Raw genomic sequence first — 19,623 nt, 5'->3', positions numbered from 1 at the left:
TAATAGATCTTGAAATTGATAGATCTCTCGATAAAACAGAAAACAAATGAAAACAAAATTTCAGTAACTTGCAAAAAGTATGAAAAATGCTATACTAAAAGCCAGAAGATCTGGATTCCAATTTCAGCTCTCTCATGAACTAGTTCCAGACTTTGGAAAAGGTCAATTAAACTCTGTGACCCTCAGCAAACTTACTTGTAAAATGAAGGAATGCGAAACAAGACACCCATTGCAATTTAAATAATATTTGATTCTACATGTGCTGATTTTTGAAATTATAAAATATCCCATTTACTGTCAGTACCACTTTGACCACAAGCACAGACTGATCCTGGTACATATAGCCTACCACAAACAAAAATAATCATGGGGGTGCTGGTCAGAGTACAAAACTTGTTTCCAACTACAGCTGTTTTTGCTTTTTGTGACTTGAAATCTTAGAATGATCTATGCCTCCTCCCTTTCTCCTGTCTCCAACAAGTCCTCAATGGTAAAGTCTGACTGCTTCCACTAACAACCTCCCATATCTCATCTCTCAGCATTCTCAGTTTGGTCAGAGCATTGGATTCATAAAGGGGACCAGTGAGAGATGAGGTGAAGAGGGATGCTATCTCACTTTTTTAAACCTCTTTAGTCATTACTGCCCTTTATGCATCAAATGTTCTGGCCCACCTGATCTTATTCTCTCACAGGGCCACCTCGAGATATCTTATCCCTTCTTTATTCCATTTAATAACTAGAATTTCTTGTTTCCAGCACTCCCCTCCTCACAAGCCTCAGAGCCCCACCTCAATCTTTTTAATCCTTCTCTCCAACTATGCCAGTATTCTTAAAGTCACACCATGGGAAAACTCTGTGGTAAGGAGGTGATTCATCCTTTGTGTATTATTTTAGGAGAGCACTCCAACTCTAACACTCATTGCTTTTCCATTCTTGATACTTCAGTAATTTTTCAATGATTCCCCAAAATCAGAGCTAGCGACTCAAAAATCACTTCAACCAACTTTTTAAAAACTGCATTTTAAAGGTTCAAATCTGACCATTCACATTCTTTGGAAGATTTAAAATTTTGTCTTCATAAAGAATTTTCTAGGGATCCCCTGGTGGTTCAGTGGTTAAGAATCTGCCTTGCAATGCAGCGGACCGGTTTGATCCCTGATCCAGGAAGATCCCACATCCTGCAGGGCAACTAAGCCCATGTGCCACAACTACTGAGCCTGTGCTCTAAAGCCCGGAAGCTGCAACTACTGAGTCTGTGCACTTAGAGCCCATGCTCTCCAACAAGAGAAGCCACCATAATGAGAAGCCCGTGCACCACAACTAGGGAGTAGCCCCCACTTGCCACTACTAGCAAAAGCCCATGTGCAGCAAAGAAGACCCAGTGCACCAAAAAAATTATAAATAATATTAAAAATTTCTCTATTAAGTTCATTCCAAATTAGATTTGTTGCTCTTGTACATGAGTTTTTAAAATTACATTTTCTAATGACCTACACATTTATGAAGTTAAAAATTTAACTTTACCACTTGATCAAAGTTCTAAAGAGTAACAGAATAGGGTATAAAATAACGTGATGAGCTCTAGTTCAGCTTAAATACACAATTCTTAATTAGGTCTTATCCAAGCTCATCTGGTCCTATTATACCCTCCCATGATGCTTTATGGTTTTTAGGAGACGAGTCCATTGTATCTTATGCTTTTCCTTCCTAAATTTTAATACACACACACACAAATAAATCACTATTTACCTCTCTTCTCTAACCCACTAAGGTCCATGAGAAGAAGGCTCATCTCTTACAGTTGCCCAGCATAGTACCTTGCATGAACAAGCTCGCAAACACTTGCTAAAATAATGAATGGTTAATACTGCATCACATTTTGTTTTCTCCCTATTTTAGCTTACTTCTAGTTAAAGTGATAAAGGCTTGCTGTTTCCCTGTCCAGATAATTATCTTGAATTTGATATTTTGCCCTGAAATAGTTTTTTGTGAGTTTTTTAAATGCCCTTATCTATATGATTTTCTTGAATGGGACAAGGAAATATCTGTTTTTGAAATTTTTAAAATTGCATTAGGTAGTCACCAAATCTCTAGGCCAGGGCAAAAACATATAATTTAAAAATATTAAAAGGAGAAAGAGCACTTTCTGAGTTCTAATTTCCATATCTGTTATTGGAAATTCTAGGTCTCAACAGTCTTTTAAGGAATAATAGAATTCTTCATACCAACCTACTGACTGCTTATGTGATGAGTTGAGGGCAACTTAAGCTCTAGAAAGAAAACTAAATTTTAAGCAATTTAAATATTGGCTAGAAGGTAAGAGTGGAAAACTAAGTCTCTATGTGTCAAAAAATTCAAGTGAAACCCACCTCGTCTCCCGAAGGCAATGGCAGAATCAGCTGCTATTCTGCCTTCAAGCAGAGGACAGTCTTGTGGAGTACTTTCAGGTAAAGCTAATTCAGGGTGATGCTTGATAAATAACAGAAGTATATCTCAGTGCTATGGGAATGGTTAGGTGGGAACTCAATCTTAGATATCAGAGAAAGCTCCTAGAAGACTTGATATTTAAAATGAAACAATTAGAACCTGTCAGTGTCATTGACAAAATTTACTAGTGTCCAAAACATTTGTTTTGCCTCCTTAAGTTCAGGTTACCAGGATTGTGCTTTTCGCCATACACCACAGATACACAGACACAAACAGAGCTATACAGATTTTATTCATTTCTTTCTTACTTGCACTGATCTTATTTTCTACTTTCTCTGTTCTCTGTGTAAATCATTAAGCCTAATTCACTACTGCTTCAGGGCCTGAAAATACTAAAGTAGAAAATATTGTCCATTCAACTGTCTTTTGTGGGAATATTTCTGATCATATAGGTGTTATCACTTCACACCACATGCAGAAAGAAGTAGGGGACGAAAAGCTGAGAAAACACTGCCACAAAAGGAAGCAAAACCACATGTTCTAGATTTAGCTCTACACTCAAAAGATGACCCTGTGCTAAAAAAGCAACCATCTACTATTCTAGTGCTGTTTTGTTTTGTTCCAGCTTTACTAAACTCAGATAACTGGCACATAGCTTTCCAAAATTATCCTCAAGCTTGACCTAATTTAGTCTTTCTTACATTTTCACCTCATGGAAATATGGTTATAACATAGGCTGGTCCCCCAAAATACACTCTGTCCTTTCAATCTCCTTCCCTCTACCACATGCATGACTCCTTCTTCTAAGCACCCTCAACATTTGTATTTTCCACTGACTGTTGGTATGTGTGAATCCTAACACTCCAGCAGAAATAAAAAGTGGATGCAGAGTTGTTTTTAATTAAGAGTTGAAAACTTGAGCACATACACTAAGATCAGTTCTGCTCAGTTCTCTAGAACAAAGATGGAACTAGGTGCCATCCACTGCAGTGGGTCTGTCATCTCTAGCACAGAGCAATTTCTGGAAGAGCACCCAGCTGAAAGTCTAAGGCCAAAGGAGGTATCTGAGATTTCCTGTAATCTCAACCTACAACTCAGAGATGATATGTACGTCCTCAGATCTAGATATTACACATTCTAGGCCTGGTCCTTTTGACTAGGTTCTCTATCAGAAGCTCATCCAGAATAGAGGAGTCAGCACAGGACTGTGGGGTCCTCCCCAGGACAAATCCATCTGCAAGAGTACTAATGTATGGCGTACATGTTAGAACATTTCCCCTCTTCTCAAAAGAAACAAAACAGCGCTGCACACTCACTACTTAATACTTTGCTTCCATTCATATCCTGAAGTTCTTATCCAATCTATATTAAACCTCAATTCTCTAAAATTAATGCTTCTATTCTCTGACTAAAACCAAATTATGTTTAATAAGATTTCTTAAGAGAATTTATGAACCTTTGGCTATTTTCCACAAAATTATCTATGTATATACATAGATGCGTTTTTTCTAGCAAGAGGGTTGATATTTTTCAGTCAGTATGGAAAATATAAAACAATGACATAGAGCAATTTTTTAATTCTTTTTCTATGTGGATATTTTCAGAATAAATGATTTAAGGTAAACAAACATACCAATGCAATGCAGTCAGGTAAAACCAGGAAATGTATTTCTAAAAAGGTTCTCCTACCCTTTTTGTTAGATGTAATAGTTTCGGGATCCAATGCAGAAGCCACTTGGGCAGTACCACTGAATGCACTGACAGTGAAAAAAATGGAGTAAACCTGTAAGAGATTGTCTTTTCTTTACATTTGCTGGTTCTCTAATTTTCAATAAGCTAAACTTTATCTTCAGCTGAACTGGAAGACTAAATATGTTTATCTAAGAATCACAAAATCTTAGCACTTGATGAAAATATGAAAACCAAGATGGGAACCAGATTGAACCTCTCTCCCAAAATAACATAAAATTATCACTACCCAAAGCAATGAAAATAATGTGATCAGTTGAAAAAGAATCTGAAATTTTGTGTACTTATTAAAATGACAAAAGACCATTTTCTTGGAATTTTGAGTTTTTAAATTTTAGCCCCTACATCACCAGATTTTTATTCTGTAAGTTCCTATATTTCAAAACAGTTACATTCATCATGTATGTGGTAAAATTTAATTTCTGGTTTCCAGATAGCTGACTTGTCCTTTGTCATTAATGAGTGGTAAATACAAGGTCATCCTTATCAGAACCTAGTTGAGGAATTTAAAAGCAAAGTCAGAAATGAGTTACTTCCCAGTAAACAAATCCCTGGTGAATTTACCAGCTCTAGTCAGTCAGCCCAGCACTGGTGGGAACTTTTATGCATACACATACACACACACCCCAAAAATAACACTGTTATCAAATAAATTTTTTTCTGCCTCCTCTTCTTCATTTACCTTCCCATTTACTCATTATTTCCTTGCCATTATTGACTATTACCTTTCTTCAGAGGTTTAGTCACATACTTCCCTATCAGCCTTGCCCTATCTTCTTCTTTTTTGTTTGTTTTTTTTGGCCATGCCAAGCAAGGCATGTGGGATCTTAGTTCCGCAATCAGGGACTGAACTCACTCGGCCTTCAGTGGAGGCACTGGAAGCTCGGAGCCTTAACCACTGGACTACTAGGGAAGTCCAGCTCTGCCCTTTCTTCTGCCCAAATCCCCAAGTTTCCAAGACTTTCTGGGTCACAAAGTATCTTAGAAAATTGAGATTCTGCATAAAAGTATATATGCATATGTGAAACTTAGAAGAAAAATATAAAAAATTATATTTACAGTATATTTAAAATTCTCAATTAAAAAATGTAGAATAATTTTTAAAGAAAAGAGAATGGCTAATATTTAGCAATAAAATGTTACATAAATAACAGGGATTGCAAATAACTGGCAGAGTTTTCTTTTCATACTCTGGATAACAAGAAGCTTACAGCAAAATGCGAGGCCCATATACAACTCTTAGGACCAATTCTTTTTTCTACTCTATCTTGACTACCTCCTGTAATTTATAATTTTAATGTCCCTGTGCTTATCATAAACTTTATAATTCAAATCCTTTGATGTTCAGAAGTCTTTGAATGAGTAAAACTGAGACCAGAAAAGAAAACAACAAGGCAACATTTCCAGTTTATCAAGTAATAGCTTATAACTCAGCCTCATCACAAAGGATTATATAATCAGATTCAAGCAATACTCTGAACAACTATGTTTTTAAAACCTGGGTCTCTGATTTTAGATACGATAGCATCTGAAGATTTTTTAAAAAAGATTGTAAAGACTGTGGGTGTGTGAAGTCGCTCAGTCGTGTCTGACTCTTTGCGACCCCATGGACAGTAGCCTACCAGGCTCCTCCGTCCATGGGATTTTCCAGGCAAGAATAGTGGAGTGGGTTGTCATTTCCTTCTCCAGAGGATCTTCCCCACCCAGGGATCAAACCCAGGTCTCCCACATTGTAGGCAGACGCTTTGCCATCTGAGCCACTCTTGCAAAAGCAATACAGTTTACGTAACAGCACTGCTGCTACATGAAAATGTCTGATCAAAAGTTGTTAGGACAAAACTTACTTGCCTAGTTGACTATAATAATTAAATCTTTTCTGGGTTCAGAACAGGAATAAGTGAATGGAATTTCTACAAGGAAGAATCAAAGAAACACTGCATATAGTGTTACAATACTTAGAGCATACATGTAGAAATCAAACACTTGGGGATAATACTTGCTGTAGGAATTTTTTTTTTTTTTAAAGATTTCACAAAAGACCAAAAGAAAAAGAAATACTTGGATTGTTACCCCTTCTTAACCTGAAATTCTAAATAAGAGAAATTTTTTGAAGAATTATAAATGAAATACTATCTACATATTTCTATATTATTGCCTGGTGATTTAAAAATGAAAAATATTTTATTTGAAATAAAATCTGTTACAGCAAACACCGCATCTGATAAATATGAAAGCTTCTATTTGCTATCCTATCAAGTGGCTAAGACAAAAAAGAAATCACTACTTTTGAGAACTGAAGTATTTTTCTAATTACAAGTACAAACAAATAAAGCCAGAAAGATCTGACACAGAATAAGACAATTAAAATTCTATCGTCAAGTAACAGATAAATCCAAAGAGTTGAAGTATTCTAGCAATGTCACTAGCCTTGACCAGATTTTAAAAAATCAGTTTTTACCCTGAGGTTCTGTTACTGAACAGGAACTCTCACATGTATAAGATGTATAAGAACAATCTTTAGGTGATGAGCCCAGAAATAAAGTCTGGGATTCTGCCAAGACTATTTCTCCCACAACACAATGGCAAGGCTTTTGTGTGACACAGAAGCAGATCTAAATTTCTTGCCAATATCATGTTCCTTTTTTTTTTTGCAGCATATGAATGAAATCATCCTTCTCTTGGAAAGTCTGTTAATTCTTAAGAAATAAACCAAGCAGACGGGGAACCAATACAAGCAACACTTTGGTTTCTGTGGTCGTATAATTAAAAAATAAAATGAGTAATTGATGAGACAGATAGCTCAAAAAAGGGAAATAACTAGACTGACTTCCAAGGGATTAGAGCTATATTTGATGAGTTTGGGCCCATTTAATATCCCTCTGCCTCCCATCCCTGCCCACCCACCCCCCAGCTTCTCTTCTGCAAATAAGTGCTTTATATCATGAAGGTTAGCAAGTACAAAGTATATAATAGCTTTTTTAATTTTACCATAATTTTTTTTATTTTGCTATAATTTTTATAACTCCTATCAAGTTTAAATTTTGGCTACAAACTGAAAAAAACTAAGAAATGCCAGATTTTAAGTTTAGCAACATGTATGTTCACATAAAATACCTTTATAAATATATATGTACCCTTAAAAATGGTCAGTAATGTGCACAAAAGCATGAAATAATTTTGAGTTCTTTTCAAGGAAAAAAAATCTCTCTTCGCTTACCAAATAATGCTAACCCTTCCTAATGACAAGCACCAAGCACTTCTTGAAGAGAATAATGTCAAAACCAATCATATTCCAAAATATATCATTTGTAGAGATAAAATATAAAGCTCGCATATTAGCTTGGAATTTATATTATACTAATTTTACTCAAACATAAATTAACTAGTGAATTAAAAAGAAGCCACTTACACAACCAGGTGAAAGTAGATAAACAAAAGAAAACTGTTTATAAATGGGCAATATATTAATTAGTATTCTGTTCTGCTTTAATTAATTTAAAAGAATCATTAGCTAAATCAACTATGTAAAATATTATTTAACAGTATTTGAAACTGCGTAAAGATTTCTGTTTATCTATTTTAAAACTTGCCTATAATTAGTTGGATAAACTGGTTTTTCCAGATCTCATAAAAATAAGCTGTAACCCATATTTTGTTTAATTACTGCAAATATTGAATTGGTGAGGTTTAACTTAATAAGACTTTACTATATCTGCAGTATTAGCTAATTCAGATAAGGAATTATTATTCCTTATTAAATAAAGGCTCGCTTTAATTTTAAAATAGTATCTTATACATTTCTAGTTTGTCTGCAAAATCCTTTATATTTTCAATTTTCTATATGGACATTTATTTAATAGAACACATCACTGTCTTTGCAGTTGGATCTGAACTGAGAAGAAGTAGCCAACAGATCAAACAATTAAGAGCTTATACAATTTGAGGTTGCATCTTCAGAAACCCTTTACAGAAAGACAGAACATCAAAACTATGTCAAAATTCTCGCTAAGCTAAATTCTGATAATCTCTTCAAATTCAGAAACAATGAATTTCAGTTAAAAATACGTAACTTCTATAAAATACATTCTCCTTAAGAGCTTCTATTTAAAAAACAAAAACAAAAACCTCCCGCACCCAAGTACAGTTAATACTTCTGTCTAAACCTCATTCTCTTCCCAATATTCTCGTTTTTGTCATATTTTCCCCCATTAAAGTAAGCACATTGTATTTTGGTTTCTTTTCTCCCTCCTCATTGTTCAGATGAGCATTTTAATAATCTTTTAAGCCATGCTGTTCAAAGAAAACAGGCTATTTGAAGGTAAAGAAAATTCTCTAAATTCAATGTTTTTCAACATGAGATCATTTTCCTAGACCTGTTTATTAAATATCCACGCAAAGCAAACACTGCAACTGTAAACAGCTACTGAGAATTGGAAGTTTAAAAATAAAGCCGTTGAAAACACTTCATTACACACCTTCTCTGTGAAGCCCTTTGTTTCCACTGAAAACCATACTGGAATCCTTGTACAAAAGAAGTTGCCTTCTGGCTGTCAATAGCTATACAGTCAGTAACTGAGAGATCCAGATGTCTGCAGTGGTTAAAACAAATGTTCAGCCGTGGGTGCTGATTTCGCTTCGCTCTGTGTAAGGTTTTTCACAAAGGCAGCAGAGTACGAGCGCACATAGCAACAGCACTCACAGCTGATTGGATGGAGGGTGTGCTCCGCCGCCCCTGCTCGTTGGGTCCACTACAGCTTCCCTTCTACTTGGCAGCGCTATCTTGTTGTCTTTGCTCCTCTTACCAACTCAGCTGTGTTTAGGCAACGTGAAAGGAAAGATTGGTGTGACGATAATGACAAAGTATTCTAGCATGAGCCCCTAAAATGTGCGTCTCTGGGTACTTTTAAAATGGAGAGAAATTCATAGGGCAAACATTCACTTCAGTCGGTGTTTCACATAAAACAGAGGACAAAGAGGGGTGGTGGAGGGAATCAATTTATTACTTCGCATTTCAAGTAAATCAGGTTCTACCATGTGAAACCCTCTGTAAACAAAGAATACAAAAATTTAGGACAATCAGGATAAAGCATCAACCTCTGTCTACCCAGAACTATGAATTACTTTACAACAAACTTCACAAATTCCAAGAAAAGCAAGATTAGTTAGTTAAAACAAGACAAGGCCTAAAAATAGTCCTCCCTCAAATTTATGCAGTGCCTTTTAAGAGGGTAAGAAAAACTGAGGTTAACAGATTGCTTAGAAAAAACTGCTCAGTAAACTCTGACAATAAAATATTTAACTAGGTATCTGCATTAAAATATCTCTTCTTATGACAAAAAACATAAAACAATGACACTGAGTCTGAAATAAATTTATTTTTCAGGAATTTTTTTCCCTCTAGGAAAAATGTTTGGGGGAGTCAATGCAGGTAGTAAGAGATAAACAGATATGGAGAATCAGAAAATTTTCCCATTTAGGAAATATTTCCCATGAACTTCACACAAACTAGGATAGTGTTTTTCAAACTTTTAAAGCAATGGAATCCTTTAAATTTGCATTCTTCCAATAAAATGCATTATTCGTGGTGGCATTAGGATTTCTATACAGGAGAGAGTAGGCAGAGGCAACAGCAGAAGCATACTATTTATTACTCAGGTTTTTGTTTATGTGGAGTGTCTTGCGGATAGGGCAGAGAGGATGATGGAAATGTTGGCACTATGAAAGCACCCCATGAGCACCATGAGGCTATTTTTAAATAAGAGGCTACAAACAACACTGCAGTTTCATATCAGTCCCAAAATCTACAAAATTCCTACCCTTGAAAAACTTTTAGGATCCCTGGAGTTCTACAGAATACAAGTAAGAGATATAACCTGTAAGAGTTAAACCTTATTACCTTAGTAGTATAAGGAAAGAACCTGATCGTTGTTGGCTTAACAATAAGCCAGAAGGAGAGCTGCTAAGCCTTTTGAGAAATAACAAGAGAGAGATGTGTTTGGGAGCACAATACCTCTGAGCTAAGTGACTCAGAGAAAGAATGGCAGAGTAGAGAGAACAAGGATGTTGGAGTCAGGCTGGCCAACTTGGGTTCAAAATAAGAATCTGCCATTTACAAACAGTAAGACCCTATACAACTCACCAAACTACTCTAAGCTTCAGTTTTCCTGTCTATAAAATGGAATTAACTCACAGGACTATTGTGAAGGCTAAAAGGTGCTCTTTGCTAGTCAGACTGCTTTTTTTTGGTGACCAAGGATTCTTAAGGTTCTTCAAAACTTAAGAGCCTTTGCAAATTCTATTCCTCATTTGCTTGGAGTGGGCTCCCACAGTCCCTTCCACTGATAAGTCTCCCTTAAATTTCTCTTCCCCAGGGCAGCTTTCTCTGAGCCTAGTCTCAGTCTCCCTATACTTTTTTTCTTAGTACTTAGCTCACAAAATGTTAAATAATTATTTGCAAAATGACTGGTTGGACATTCTCCTCCACCACACTGTAAGTGCTTTGAAGGGAGATACTACAACTGTCTACATTATTGCTTACCTATCACCATGACTGATTTATACTCCATATACTACTTTATTTGATTTCATAACCATGGAAAGTTAAATAGAACAAGTTTAAATAAGAATATCAATTCCAAAATTTATTTATTCAAGTCATACAACTAGAACCAAAGGAAACAGATTTTTAAAAATTTTTGGATAAATAATTGCATAATTCAAAATTAACTTCTTCCTGTATCTTTGAAAAAAAGAATATATGATCTCTAAACTGTTTTATAATACTTCCTTTTAGTTAAAATTCTTAAAATTTTTAATTGAAGACTAATAATAGCCAGTTTCTATAATCTAAAACTATTAACATATTCAAAGAGAACTTATTAAAAATATTAAATTTAATCAGAAGCATGTAATTACAAGTGAATAAAATGAACTGGAAGAGATATGCCACCTTAAAAAGTAAAATGCAACCATGAGATTTATTTAGCAAAATGCTTCCTCTGCTACCAGTTTTCTACATGGTAAATAAATTTCAAAACGGCACTTGATATTATAATTCTGAAGAATGGTTGCTTTTTCCCCTGGTTCATTGTGGTACACAATGCTATAAACTCAACAGTCAACAAGTTAAAAATCTGAATAATATATCAATAAAATGCTATACTAAGTACTAGTCTCAGGTTCTCAATTCTCAACCCTCAACCAGGGAAAAAAATCCCTTTTGCACAGTATGGTCATAATTGTGTTCTCCAAATGGGCCAGTTCAAGAAATGTAAATTATTTATATTATACTAATGTAAGGAAATAAGTAGGATGCAGATCTCCCATGAGTTTTTTTAAGCTACATATTCCAAATACAGAATGGAAAAATTTGAAATATTAACTGTTTCACATAATCTGTGTCCTCTGTTAACAGAAATAATTGAACTATCTACTCTTAAGATGCTGTGCTTAGTCACTCAGTCATGTCCTACTCTTTGTGACCCCAAGGACTGTAGCCCGCCAGTCTCCTCTGTCTATGGGATTTTTCAGGCAAGAATACTGGAGTGGATTGCCATTTCCTCCTCCAGAGGATCTTCCTGACCCAGGAATTGGGTCAGGAATTGTCTCCTATGTCTCCTGTATTACAGGCAGATTCTTTAGCCACTGAACCATCGAGGAAGCTTTTTAAGATACCTTATCTTTTCAGGTATCTAAGCCTTTTAAGATATCTCTTTTAAGAGATATCTTTTAAGATATCTGTCTTTAAGAGATAACCATGCTAGCTTGGATAGTTTTTAAACAAAAAAGATACATTGCTAGAAGAAAAAAAGAACCCTTCAAAGGTAATTATTACATTGCATGGGTCGCAAAGAGTCAGACACGACTGAGCGACTCCACCACCAACATATATATCGCAAGAGTTGGACACAACTTGGCAACTAAACCACCACCACCACCACTATATATGTAGGCCCATGGGCCAGGCATGGTGCTAATTTCTTTACATGCCCATCTCCTCTGACTCTGGTAGTTACTATCCTCACAGATGAGGAAACTGCTTTATAACCTGCTCAAGAAGGCAAAACTAAGTGGGCAAAGCCAGGACACAGGTATTCCTAAATCTGTGTGCTTTTCACAATTCCTTTCATAATTATATTTCCATAATTATATTTCCTAAGACAAATATGGCATCATGTAAGAATAAGCTTGAAATACAAAAATCTCAAGCTAACATTTTCTATTTATTATTCATTCAATAACCACCACTACAGCCCCATTACACCTCAGAACTGTCATTGATGTTACTTACAATACAGAAAAACAGGATTTGACTGCTAAACAGGGAGCCAGGCTATAGCTACATTAAGGACACAATAAAAGGTTCAGTCTGTGAACTTCACTACTTCATGATCACAGATCACATACTTGATTCAGAGAAAGTAAAGGAGGTAGAAATCCATAGGATCTGGGTTCTAGACTAAACTCTACCTTAAGTACTTCTCTAAAATTGTTCATTTCTAAGTCAGAAATCTTTTTTGTCTTCTTCTTTTGACCGCATGTTGGTATGTTGTAAGGATCAAATGGGACAAAATATAATAATTTTGAAAAACAGCACAAATAGGATATTGTCATCCCCGGTGGTAAGGGTGGTAAGTCTTCTAGGGGTTGACAGTGTAAACATGTTTGCACAAAATACAATCTAATTACTGAAAATATCCCTTAAAGCAGCAAGACATAATGGAGAAGAGCTAGAGTGTCTAAGGTTCAAGTTCTTTCCACTTAAGAAGCTGTGCTGTCAAATGATTTAAGCTGAGTTTATTTCTTCATCTGTAAAGTGGCAGTAATAATTTCTCTAGAGTTATGAGCCATCTAGTCCAATACTTGGTTCTCAGTTCAGTTCAGTTCAGTCACTGAGTCGTGTCCGACTCTTTGCGACCCCACAGACTGCAGCACTCCAGGCTCTCAAGCAATTTAAGTTTCCTCTTTTCTTTTGCAAACACTAGTTCTATGTTATTAAACAACAAATGTACATTCATACATACACACACACCAACAAATAAAAGGGTAATACATTAGTAGTATCCCATATTAATATCAATATGGATAAAATTGAAATCTAGACTATCCTAGAAAGATTTTTATGACACTGACATTTTTCCAGTTTGTTAAATAATGTCACTTTAATAACACACTTCACAGTTCACTAACTTATTTTCAAGAAAGACTAAATAAAACTAAAATTTACAATTTGAGGGATTAAGAAAATTTATGGCTTTTCTCATTAAATCAGTTTTTATTCAAAAATTATGCTGTTAGGTCAGTACTGGATAAATTAAGCCATAAAAGGCTACATTAATTTCCACTCACATGGAGATTTCCAGTGATCATTATTGCTGAAATGATTATCCAGTGATTTGTATTCATTATCACATGGTACAAGTAAGCCAAGTGACTATACAATCCAAACATATTGTGTTTTTAAGACCTAAAACACTTTGTAAATTTGCAGTATTAAAAAGAACCTAAGAGTTTAATTGGGATTCTCATCTTTCAAAAGATTTGGGGTTATGATGACCTAGATTAGTTTTAGGAGCAAAGCCTTGTTTACAAAATCTAAGATCTTGGAGAGAAGAAAATGTTCTAGCCTGTTTTTTGGCATCATTCATACTACATTGTTTAAAATGAGCAAGAACAGGGGTTATTTATAATCTAAGCTACTGGACAAACACTCTAATAATATCTTATCTACACACTAGTCAGATTTAATAAGTATCAAGACCAGGAATAAGAGTTAATTTTTAATATCCTATACTACTTGGGTATTAATAAAAATAATACTATCATTCTTAAATAAATATGTGCCAGGATGCACATGGTTTCCCCTTTACCTATACCCATATTTTTTTAAAGACATGGTCTGGGATGTTGTCAATCTTTCACTATTATAAAGAAGGGAATGTTTGATTCAGTCTTAAAAGTCCAGAACCAGTCAAGAATTTTTTATCCTGATAAAATGATATTTTAGTAAAAGTATTTCCATGGAGATAATGTATCTCATATTTACTTGTCCCTTTGACAATCACAACTTTGTGAAATAAGAATGAAGAAACAGAATCATCTAACCGAGGTCTAATTCCAAGTCCTGTTTGTTTTCCCCAACCAATCATCGCCACCCCCGTACAGCTAGCTATCACTAGCCATAAATTCGAGTTATGCCAATAGTCATACAAATGACAGTTCCTGCATTTTAAATTTTGAAGAATGTTAACAAAATCTAGTAAAGTAAAACAGTTTAGGTGGAATTAAGAAAACCTCATGTAGCTTTAAGACTCAATTGTTAAGTCCTCAAAGCTTTAATACTGTTTACTTGCATTTTTTTTTAAATTTGTTAATTTCAGACTATTTCATACACTCTTGTTTCCAAATGATGTGACTGAACTCTTCTGGCTATGTGTGTGAATGCAAACTCTAATATATCTAAAACTGAATTCATTTTCCTCTGAATAGGATTCACCATTATTATCACTTTCACTTTCCTAAGCTAACAAACTGGAGAGAATAAAAATAGCCATTGATATGTGTTTAAGAGTCTGGTACAACTACTTTCCTCAGGTTATGTCATTACAACAAACTTCTAAAATGAATACCATTATTATCTCAATTTTAACCAGTGAGGAAACTGAAACTCACCCACCCTGCTTACTTAACTTATATGCAGAGTACATCATGAGAAACACTGGGCTGGATGAAGCACAAAATGGAATCAAGACTGCCAGGAGAAATATCAATAACCTCAGATATGCAGATGACACCACCCTTAATGGCAGAAAGTGAAGAACTAAAGAGCCTCTTGATGAAAGTGAAAGAGGAGAGTGAAAAAGCTGGCTTAAAGCTCAACATTCAGAAAACTAAGATCATGGCATCTGGTCCCATTACTTCATGGCAAACAGATGGGGAAACAGTGGAAACAGTGGCTGACTTTATTTTGGGGTTCCAAAATCACTGCAGATGGTGACTCCAGTCATGAAATTAAAAGACGCTTACTTCTTGGAAGATAAGTTATGACCAGCCTAGACAGCACACTAAAAAGCAGAGATATTACTTTGCCAACAAAGGTCCATCTAGTCAAAGCTATGGTTTTTCCAGCAGTCATGTGTGGATATGAGAATTGGACTATAAAGAAAGCTGAGCACCAAAGAATTGATGCTTTTGAACTATGGTGTTGGAGAAGACTCTTGAGAGTCCCTTGGACTGCAAAGAGATCCAACCAGTCCATCCTAAAGGAAATCAGTGCTGAATATTCATTGGAAGGACTGATTCTGAAGCTGAAACTCCAATACTTTGGCCACCTGATGTGAAGAACTGACTCATCTGAAAAGACCCTGATCCAGGGAAAGATTGAAGGCGGGAGGAGAAGGGGATGACAGAGGATGACATGGTTGGATGGCATCACTGACTCAATGAACATGAGTTTGAGTAAACTCTGGGAGTTGGTGAAGGACAGGGAGGCCTGGCGTGCTGCAGTCCACGGGGTTGCAAAGAGTCAGACACGACTGAGTGACTGAACTGAACTAACTGAAGTTCAGAGAAGTTAGGTAATTTAATTAAGCTTAAATAGATCAGGTGACAAAACCAGAACTTTACTTTTTTAACTTTTTATTTTGAAATATAGCCAATCAACGATGTTGAGATAGTTTCAGGTAGATAGCAAAGGGACTCAGCCATACATATACATGTATCCATTCTCCCCCAAACTCCCCTCTTATCCAGGCTGCCACATAACATTGAGCAGAGTTGCCTGTGCTATACAGTACGACTTTGCTGGCTATCCATTTTAAATATAGAAGTGTGTACATGTCCATTCCAAACTTCCTAACTATCCCGTCACCCCATTGTTCCCCCCAGTAACCACAAGCAAAATCAGAACTTTAACCAAGGTCTTTCAAGTTCCTCTAAATACTAAAATAATCTGTAGGATTATATGTGCTGTGAAATTAATCTAAAGGGCTGGGGCTATCATTTTCTTTTTAGATAAAACAGGAAAAAGGAAAGATCAGTTGCCACTTCATGAGCAAGACTGAGTACTGAATTTTGTTTGGGAGGAGGGAATGCTGTTATAGGCCAGCAACTTCAACTGTTTTTGTAATTGTGAGCAGTCAAAAAAAATTTTAACCTACTGCTCCATGTGATACTACCTGTCAGTGACCCTCCCCCCACCTTAATTCTCTCCAATAGGTGTTTGGTTCTACCTTATCACATTCAACCAATATGGACTTTGGAAGCACATATTAAAGGCTGATATTAAGTTTTGCCGAGTCTGAGAAAGAAGTAGTTGCTAGAGATTTACCACCAGAATGCATGAATTCTGTAACTACTGCATCTACCCTTTTGTGTAGAGGGAGCGTTTTCTTTTTATTCACACAAATGTTGTAGTCAGCCTTTCAAAGCTTTTCATTTTCAATACAATTTCAGTTTACACAATTATTTTACCTAGCAACCTTGTGAAAAGTACTTATTTTTTGACTACCTCAATAGCTTCTAACCTTTTAGACCAGGAAGGTTTTAGTTGCATCACCTAGAGGGGAAAATCAACAAAGTATCATGAACTAAGCACCTCAAGTGAAACCTGCACTTACTGAGAATAAATTTTCATTCCTTATTCTCAGAAACAAAAATAGAACAACCAACACATACACACATAATCCTATGTTCAAACCAAAAATATTTGAGACAACAACAAATAGAAAAGAGTAGTGGAATGTCAAAGATCTACAAGTGTGTGCAAGCCATCTGCTACTTTCTTCCTCTGGGCCAGTTCCCCTACTGGCCCTTTGCACCTCTTCCAAAACAGCAAAGGGTAACCTCCAGTCCTAATCTGACTCAGGAAAAAAGTCAGGAAAGACTACATTTAACTACAGGTTCCAGAGGGCAAAGGTCATGTTAGTTCTTGCTCATCATTGTATTTCCACCACATATGTGCCAGGCACGTAGCAGGTGCTCAATGAACATGATTCAGGAGAAGAGAGGGAAAGGAATCCAGTTGTCCAAAGTTTTACCATATTTAACAGTAAATTCTAAAAATAAATCATTTTACCCATACACTGTGTAATCACTATTTAACATTTATCATAGAAGACACTGTTCATAAGAATTCTGATGACTTTGAATAAAATTTTTTTTGCTAAAACATGTGCAGTTTGGTAGAAACATTTTAGAAATCAAGACTTTCTGAAACAAAGTCCAGGTGTTTTGACTAAGTCAAAGCAAGCATGCCAGTCAACACCTTGACTTAGTACAAAAGTCCACATAAATTGTAAAATATTAGATACAATATCCTACACAAGCTAGCTAAATACAGAATAAAACACAAATTAACAGAAGACAAGATTTGAGTGCATTAGAAGGACAGCACAACACTAGTGTGAACATAAAATTGTACAAAACAATAAAAAAAGGAGAGACAAACTGTGAAATAGGATTGAACATAGGGACATCAGGCATAAATCAAGACCATCCCAGGTAGCATTTAACCCATCCTATCCCCCAAGAAAATGTGAACTTCACGGTTGAAATAGATAAATAAAACAGTTAATTCAAGTTAAATTTTTAATGTAATTTTTTTATTCCACGAAACTCACTGATCTGAGTCAAAATATAAAATTTACAATATTTTATGGTATGTGAAATACTTTACAACTGTGCATCAGGTTTTCCAAATATCCTTTAAAAAAAGTAACCATAAGCAACTCACCACATCCTAGCTATCTTGTTTGAAGGAAAGATTAAGTCTTCACCCACAAAGAACTGACAGTGATGAAATGTTTTCTCAACTATCTAATAAATGCCAGCCCTGTGCCAAGGACCGTAACAGGTGTGAGGAAAGAAGTCAGATGCTGTCCTGCCCTTGGAGAATAAGCACTCTAGTGAAGGAGACAGTCTAAAATGAGCAAGTAAAGGATGCCCAAACTGTGGTACATGCCCTGGTCTGCTTTTGTTTCTTAGAGCATGCCAGGCTCTTTCTAAATTCAGGACCATTGAACATACTACTTCTTTGGCCTGCAATGTTCTCCTCCTCACTCATTACACAGCAGGCTACTCCTTATCTTTGCCTCACTTTCTCAGAGAGGCCTTAGATAATCATCCCAACCAAGGGGGTCTTCTCCCTGCCCTAAGTTATCACCTTCTTAACCTTTGTATATTTCCTTCAGAGTACTTACAACATGTACTTTTCTTACTTGCTCAAGAAATGTTAATATATTAACAATAATAGGTCACATTTATTGAATATTTCTTCAGAGTCAAATACTATTCCAAGCACTTTACATGGATTACCTCATTTAACCACTATGCCAGTCCTTTATTTAGGTACTATTACTAGCCCTATTTTTCACATGACAAAACTAAAGATGGACTTATTCCTGTATAATTCTTAATAATAAGCTTCACATTATTTCTTAACTTTTAAATTTTAGACATTATCTCTAATTTCTTTATATTCCTTTCTCTTTTTAGCAACCCAGTTTCAAGGATTAAATATTTACTTCACATTGAGTCTATTTATTACCATTTGACTTTCTTTTGAAAGTATGTAAACACTACCTGGAGAAGAATGTTAAAATATAATCACTTAGCCTTTGTTTCTTCCAAGTTCCTTGAGGAAGGCTGAATGATCATGATGTCATTTCTGGGGCCAGAATCTAGGGCAATTGTGCTCTTGCCAGAGGTAATAATATAGTATAGAAAAATACTCAACTGGTTAGCAGGTAATTTGTTTTACTTTTATAGTTAAGACAGGTTACATTTTTTCCTTTGGGACTTATGCTTTATCAACTGTAAAAAAATGAAAGAGACTCACACTAAGGACCTTTTCAAATCTGATTTCTGGCAATAGCATAACTTTGAGAGTAATCTCAGAATCACAAAAGCATTTTCATGTCCTGAGCTCTTCAGAATGGAATTTAATTTGCACCATGATATAACCTGATGACTTTTTTTTTTTTTTTTTTTGCCATTGTTAGTCATTCAGAGTCCCCTAGCAGATACCTGAACTCTGCAACATAAGCTACAAGAAAAAGCACAGGCCAGGGTTGTTGTATGCTGGACTACAGAAATATGTCTCCAGGACCAGCATTCAATCAACAAAATAACTACTAAGATTTGAGTGCAGATTCCTCAAAGGCATAGATATGTTCCTTATTCCAACTTCTAAACAGCGAGTATACTAACTTAAGAACACGCATGGCCAGAGAAACGATTTTTAAGAAAGGAGTTATGAACGACAGAAACTAAGACTTCCTGCTATGTTCTTTCTGCCACAATACACTGTTGAACAAACCCCTTGTATGACCAAAATTCTTTTCTTAAAGCTTTGGTGTGAAATGTTTATTGGATTGGATAGGGGAGAAGATATATGCTCATTCTCTTCTTAACAAAGATAGAAAAGCTCATCAGTATTGAGGGGATCTC

General features: G+C 35.6%; 1 protein-coding gene across 10 annotated transcripts in view; it reads right to left on the bottom strand.

The window, feature by feature from the left end:
- FAM214A (family with sequence similarity 214 member A) overlaps positions 1 to 19,623 on the bottom strand; it is a 78,784-nt gene that overhangs the window by 44,467 nt on the left and 14,694 nt on the right. The window contains exon 1 of one of the 10 annotated variants that reach the window (XR_006270068.1): positions 8,652 to 10,788. The exons of 6 other annotated variants lie outside the window; for them this stretch is intronic. Coding sequence is in view for 3 of the 4 variants with exons in the window: in XM_043471947.1 (XP_043327882.1) it covers positions 8,652 to 8,688 (37 nt within the window). In the remaining variant the exon portion in view is untranslated. Of the gene's footprint in view, positions 1 to 8,651; positions 10,791 to 19,623 lie in introns of those variants that run through there. 3 more of the 10 variants (XM_043471947.1, XM_043471940.1, XM_043471938.1) reach the window with 3 other exon arrangements.

The sequence above is a fragment of the Cervus canadensis genome, chromosome 6 (genome assembly GCF_019320065.1).
Source record: "Cervus canadensis isolate Bull #8, Minnesota chromosome 6, ASM1932006v1, whole genome shotgun sequence".
NCBI classification, from domain to species: domain Eukaryota; kingdom Metazoa; phylum Chordata; class Mammalia; order Artiodactyla; family Cervidae; genus Cervus; species Cervus canadensis.
This window is presented reverse-complemented; position numbering and strand designations above follow the sequence as displayed.